The 7,183-nt window shown below is 41.1% G+C and overlaps 1 protein-coding gene across 1 annotated transcript; it reads left to right on the forward strand.

Moving 5' to 3' along the window:
- Positions 1–352: 352 nt before the first annotated feature.
- Positions 353–6,824, forward strand: LOC126927225 (uncharacterized). Its single transcript, XM_050743506.1, has 3 exons — positions 353–1,345; positions 6,303–6,551; positions 6,624–6,824. Exons 1-3 carry the CDS (start codon positions 1,217–1,219, stop codon positions 6,693–6,695), a joined length of 450 nt encoding a protein of 149 aa, XP_050599463.1. The 5' UTR covers positions 353–1,216; the 3' UTR covers positions 6,696–6,824.
- Positions 6,825–7,183: the final 359 nt, after the last annotated feature.

Raw genomic sequence — 7,183 nt, forward strand, 5'->3', positions numbered from 1 at the left:
AGAGCGATTCGCAAAAGAAAATATCGACTCGCAACATTCGTTCTGGGCACGTGCTGCGTGAGCGCGTCTGCGTAATCCGTTTTTAACGGGCGAAAAAGTCAGTGTTATTGCTAAAACGAACGTACTAGGAAAAAAGTAGCGAAGCGTAGAACTTTAAAAATAAAACAACATTTTTCCACGTTATATTCCTTCTGATATTTACGAAGCCTTCGTGTGCCAAAAGAATCTGACATTCTAATGTGACAATAAACAGGAAATCTTTTAAGCAAAAAGAAAAAAAAAATACATATATCTCGAGTTCTCAGTGGGATTAGGGGCGTGTAACGAATCTTCATTTAGATTAACCATTGTTGTTATACGATATGCATGATATTTACTGGTACCGATATGATTACAGTACCGATATGGTACAGAGTTTGACAAGTAACCGTGGCAATTAGATACTCGAGATGCCAATGACAATGATCTTAGGTTCAATAACGAATCCACGGTCAAAGGGATAACAAATACGTCTTCTTCCAAAGTCTAAGTCGTACTGAGCTTACTTGTCCACAATTCAAGTGTAACTCAACTTACTTGTCTACGATATAAGTAGAACTCAACTTACTTGTCTACAGTATAAGTAGAACTCCCTCAGTCCAAATGGAACTGCACTTATATACTCGTCTCTGTACCCCTCGGGTCAACTATATTTTTAAGGAGATCTATACAATTACTCCATAGCTTTGTTAGGTAAAAACGTCCATGCCATGACCGTGGCTACGTTTAGCGACCAGTTGTGTCACTTCGAGCCCAAGCCTACTGTCATAAATCTCGGGTAAACATAGTCGGATTAAATCATAAACAACTACTTCTGAGTTTTATTATTTAAGTGCAGCTATAATAAAAAGTCTAGACTAAAGTATTGGGGGTCTTCCCAAAAATTCCAAAAGAAAGGCCCCGATGTCCTTTTATCTCCAACATGTATATAGGAGAAATAAAATAGTATAGTAATTTTTTAATTGCACACTAAATTAGTATTAAATTCCATACGATATTTTCAAAGATCTTGTATCTTTGAATCTATCAGATTTGTTTTTAGATACAAAAGAAAATTAATAAAAATGTGACTTATTTTTATTCATTCTTTTGTACTGTTCGATCGTTCTCCACTATGATACGGTTTCAACGAAGAAACGTTTTATTTATGTTCAAGTGAGAATTTACCTAAATCAAGATGAGAAGCCCGAATGTGAATGTGACGGCAAACTATGGCGAGCTTCAAATCGTCATAGAGGAAAGCACATCGGGCGAAGAGGAAGAGGAAGGGCGAAGGAACGAGTCGCCTCCGCGTGGCATGGATAATGTATGTTTTTTTTTCTTTTTATTTATTAGAATATTTACAATCAATTCTCGTTGAGAATTTTCAGTAACTTAGTTTGGCGTGATACAATGACATGGATTATAATAGTTTTATATTGTTGGTTCTAGTAGAAACTAAGGATTTAATCTAGAGGGTATTTTCTTTTTAGTCTGCGGATCTGGTCCGTCGTGTCCAGTAGTTGGGTGACTAGTGGGTTGTGGTGGTTGTTGACTCTTGTGTTATATCTGCTTCTGAACTTGTGTATTTCATCTTTGACTGTAGGTATCTTGAGGTCGCGGTGGATTGTTTCGTTGGTAACATACCAGGGTGCATTTAATAGGGATCTTAGCGTTTTCGATTGGAAGCGTTGGAGTATTTCAATGTTGGAATTACTTGCTGTTCCCCATAGTTGGATTCCGTAGGTCCAGACAGGTTTTATTACGGCCTTGTAGAGGGTTATTTTGTTCTGTATGTTTAGTTTGGAGCGTCGGCCCGTGAGCCAATAGAATTTTCTTAGTTTTTCCTTTAATTGCTTTGATTTCTCTGAGATATGTTTTTTCCAAGTTAGCCTCCTGTCCAGGGTCATGCCCAGGTATTTTACGGAGTCCTTGCTTGGGATTATTGTGTTGTTAATGGTGACCTGGGGGCAGGTTTGTTTTCGGAGCGTGAAGGTTACATGAGAGGATTTTTTTTCGTTTATTTTGAAGCCCCATTTTTGGAACCACTTTTCCATGGTGTCGAGACTTCGCTGGAGAGTGGATGAGGCAATTGTCGGGTCTGCGTGGGTAGCTAATAGTGCTGTATCGTCGGCAAATGTTGCTATTGTTACCTCGTTTGATATAGGTAAGTCGGCAGTGTAGATGGAGAACAGTAGGGGTCCGAGGACACTACCTTGGGGTATGCCGGATTCTATTGGGAATGTTACGGAAGAGGCGCCTAGGCATTTAACTATGAATTGTCTGTTGGTTAGGTAGGATTTTAAGATGGAGTAGTATGGATGGGGTAGGATCTTTTTGATCTTGTAGAGTAGCCCCACATGCCATACTTTGTCGAATGCCTGTTGGATGTCTAAGAATACCGCTGAACAGTATTTTTTCTTTTCAAGGGTTTGGCTGATCATGTGGATTATGCAGTGGATTTGCTCTACTGTTGAGTGTTGTTTTCGGAAGCCGATTTGGTGGTCTGGGAGTGTTTTCAATTCTTCTAGGAGTGGGAGGAGACGATTCCTGAGCATTCTCTCGAATAGTTTAGACAGGGTAGGTAAAAGACTGATTGGGCGATAGGAGGTGGTTTCATATTTTGGTTTACCGGGTTTAGGGATGAGGGTGATTAGTGAGATTTTCCAAGCCTTGGAAAAGTGTTGAAGGCGGAGGATAGCGTTAAAGATTGATGCGACGAGTGCAATCCCTTTTATGGGAAGTTCCTTGATTGCTTTATTTCCTATTAGGTCGTGACCTGCTGCTTTCTTGGGGTTTGGCCGACTGCTTGCTTGTATAATCTCTGCAGAAGTGATGGGCTCAATAGGAGGGGACATTTGGAAGGGAGTGTGCAGGTATTCGGTAACGTCTGCAGCAGCTACGGAGGAATGGAGTTTGAATACTTCAGACAAGTGTTTGGCAAATAGGTTGGCTTTTTCTATAAGGCTACGCGCCCATCCGCCTTGCGGGCGGCGGATTGGAGGTATTATTTGTGGGGGGCGCGTGAGTTTCCTGGAGGCCTTCCATAGTGAGTAGTTGGAGTCGGCTGTGGGGGACAAGCTGGCGAGATATTTGTGAAAACAGTCATTATTGTAGTTTTTTATGGTTTTGGATAGTTTTCTAGTTGCGTTGTTTAGTTTGCGTTTGTCCTCCGGTGTTCTATGGGTCTGCCATACTCTTCTTAGTCTACGTTTTTCTGCTATTTTTTTTAATATGTACTGGGGATATTCGTGTTTGCTGATGGACGTTATTGCCGGTGTGGAGAAGCGGATAGCGTTTATTATGCTCGTGTTTAGGTATTCCGTGGCTGCTTCGATTTCTTCGTTGGCTTTTAGTGAAGTTGAGGCTGAAGTTGTGTGTGTGAAGATTTCTCTAAAGAGCTGCCAGTTGGTGTGTTGGTTATGAATGGAGCCATTAGGTGTATTCTCGATGATAGTTGAACTGACTGTTACTATCACGGGGGAATGATCAGAGGAGAGATCAGCCGAGGAATTGATTTGGACGTGTCTTGACGAGATATTTTTAGTTATGATGAAATCAAGGAGATCGGGTATTTTGTTTGTGTCGGTGGGCCAGTGTGTGGGTTCGTATGTGGTAAGGTAGTTGAGGTTATTGGTTATTATGCTGTTGAGGAGGTTTTTACCTCTTACTGTAACTAGTCTGCTGCCCCATTGGGTGTGTTTGGCGTTGTAGTCTCCTCCGGCTATGAATCTATTGCCCAGGGTGTCCAGGAAGTTGTCGAAGTCTTCTTTGGCGATGGAGTGTCTGGGAGGGCAGTATACAGCTGAAGTGGTGATTGTACCATGACAGTCTTCTATTGCTACGTTTGTTGCTTGGAGGTAGTCTTTCTGGAATGGTGGAAGTTCGTAGTGCTTGATGTTTGATTTGATTATTATTCCGGTGCCGCCGTGGGCCTTTCCGCTGGGGTGTTGTGTGTGGTAGAAGTTGTAGCCGTGTATTTTGACGTAGTTTTTGTCGGTGAAGTGGGTTTCGGATATGAGCATCACATCGATTTGCTGTTGTTTTAAGAATAGTTCTAGTTCAAATTTGTGCTGAGCTAGACCGTTGGCGTTCCACAGAGCTATTCGCATTGGTTTTATTTTGCTTCTGTGCGTATGAATTTGTCCATGAAGAGTGTGAGTAGTGACAGCAAGTTGTTAATTTGCTCAGTTTGCTTCTCGATAAGTTTTTCGAGTCTGGTAAAGTTGTCTGTGTTTTGTGGGGTGGGAATTCTATTTTCTGTGTGTACAATGTGTGTTTTCGAGTTGTTTATGGTTATGTCCTTGGGTCTCAGTTTTGGATACACTATATTATGTAGTGTTTGTAGGCTGAGCATCCTTTGTAGTTCGCAGGATGCTCTCCTTGACAGTGGATACACTTGGCGGGGGTTTCCGGGGATTTAGTGCATTGGTCAGTGGGGTGATTACCTGCACATTTTACGCACCGGAAGTTGTGATTGCAGTATTTCTGCGTGTGGCCGTACCTTTGGCACCTCTTGCATTGTATTATTTCTTTCTTTACAAGAGGTGGCTCGAACTTAACTATGGAGTTCATCAGCCGATTGATATTGTAGATTTCTTTATTGTTTGTTTTTTGTTTTAGGTCTATAAAAAATAAGGATAGTGGGTTTTTTGTGATTCTATGCCTAATGTTACTGATGTTAGTTACTTCGTGGCCGTGATTTGACAATTCGCATTTTAGTTCGTCTAGATCGACTGAGTGATGGATATTGCGTAGCACCACTCGAAATGGTCTTTCTTGTTTGAGCTGGTATGTGTGGAATTTAGCGTTTAACGTTTTTAATAGCTTGGTTAACTTTCTATAGGCGTCTGGGTGGGTCGGCAGTATTTTCACGTGGTTGTTGTTAATCTTTAACTTGTAGTCCTCTTTGCTGATGTCTTTTTCGATAGTCTTAATCATTGACTGTATGTCGATTACGTCGTTAATGAATATCGGTGGGGGAGGGGGAATTCTTTGAGTATGGAGATTATTTACCTTTTCGGTTGTAATCATGGAATCTTCCGTGGACTCCAGTATTGAAAATCTATTGTAGGTGGTCACCTGGCTGGCTGATGGTTTAGTTTGACTCTTGTTTACATTTGTCTTGGTTGGTTCGAGCTTTCGTTTTTTCGTGTGATGGTCGTTTACCAGGATAGATGTGTTGCCCTCTTGCCACGGGGGAGGAAAAATGGCGGTGTTATAATTTAGCTCCGGGGAGCCTGTTGGGAATGATAGAGCCATCATCGAGCTAGTTAATTCAGTGTGAAAGAACTAGTCGAGAGGCTGTTAACCCCTGGCTAGGTTAGTTGGATTCGCTTTCGACAGATGGGCGTCACGTGGAATTTTGTGAACTTCACAGGGCACTGGACACACGTCTGCACGTCTCGGCACTCAGCAGCAACTGGATGGTCACGTGCTGCTTTGTGAACATTGCCGGGCACTGGACACACGTCTGCACGCCTCGGCACTCACGAACGAACCGGATAATGTATGTGATAATGTATTTTTAGTGTATCCTGTTAGCTTAACAAAACATAACGTTGTTCAACGTTTGCATAATATATTTAAAGAAAAAGATTGATCGTACTTTCTGATCTGAAAAAATAGCTCTGTTTATACATTATACATTATACATGTGTATGGGAATTAACTAGTGTCTATATAGTTTCACACTGACAAAATAGTTTCGAGTTACTTAAAAATAGTTGCTTGATTCAAGCAACTGTACGCGTTAACAAAATAGTTTCAAGTAACTTGAAAATAGTTGCTTGATTCAGGTAACTTGACCAATCTGAATCATCATAAAAACTTGGAAGGATATTTCAAGCAAAATTACAGATTCACATTGGTAAAATAATAGGTTCACATTGACAAAATGGTTTCGAATTGCTTGAATTCAAATCGTTTGACGAAGCAACATGACTAATCTGAATAGTTTAATTGTCATCTTTATCCAAGACTCGCATAGTCAATCGAGCCATTCGGAAATCACATTGACCAACTCCAAAATTGAAAAGTAGAGAAAAGTAATTACAAGTATCGCAAGTGGTGAGACAATATGCGATAAAAATGAAAAGATGAGCGTGGCATTAAGCTCTAAGGAACTAGAGGTTTTGTGAGAATCAATCGTGTACTTGGACGATGAAATTGCGAAATTGTGAGATTGTCCAAAGATGAAGTTGGTCAATTTGACTTTCGCCAGGCTCGATCGTCACTACGACAGTTCTCGCGTATCGAAACTATCTTGATGTTTGTGTGGACAGGTGAGACGAATGAGCGATCGTCGCGGAGAAGGATCGGGACATTCGGTCGTTACGATGGAAGCAGAGCTACCGACTTTGTTTCGCCGTCGCGAATCAGTCGCCTGTTTTCCTTTTGGAGGCGTGACTAGAATATTACCAACTCGGCGAGACCCAGCGTCCAGAATGTCCGCACCACCGAGCGGTAGAAGAAATACGCACTATCTTCGGTTGGACATTATGGACGACATCGCATACCTAAGAGCGAGGGAGGTAAGGATCTTTCGTTTATTTTTGTTGAAGTGATCACCACTTCTAGGAAAACTCCACATCTGGTCTTTTTAGCTTTCTCAAGCGCTGAAGCCATCGACAGCATATAGACAAAGGAATAGCAGGGAGGCAGACCCAATACGGTAGACAGGCGACGTTGGCTTCGGGGTTCTCAGTCATAAAGTAACACTGCTAGCGTGCGGATCTGGACCAGCTCAAATTGTATTCCTGTATTTCATTATTAAGTCAAATATATACTTTGTATCTTACACTTTATCCACACGTTTTTCTCTCTTCTCAACAGGTTATGGGCCCAGGGCCATATATAATATAATGGGATGTAATATTAGCAGTAAGTATTTAGGATTAATTTATATTTATTATTTTTTTTAATAATCGAATCGTATTCTTACGTTTGAAAATAATGCACGTTTTAGCCTATTCAAGATCCTGATCCAGTTATTAATTGTGACCTTATGGATGGCCGCGATGCTTTCCTTACAATGGCTAGAGAAAGACATTATGAATTCTTTTCCTTAAGGCGCGCGAAATTTAGTTCTATGTCTATGCTATACGAATTGCACAATCAAGGTCAAGACAAGTTTGTCTATACTTGCAATAATTGTAAGAGCCAT

This window comes from Bombus affinis, unplaced genomic scaffold, assembly GCF_024516045.1.
Source record: "Bombus affinis isolate iyBomAffi1 unplaced genomic scaffold, iyBomAffi1.2 ctg00000080.1, whole genome shotgun sequence".
Classification (NCBI taxonomy): Eukaryota; Metazoa; Arthropoda; class Insecta; order Hymenoptera; family Apidae; genus Bombus; species Bombus affinis.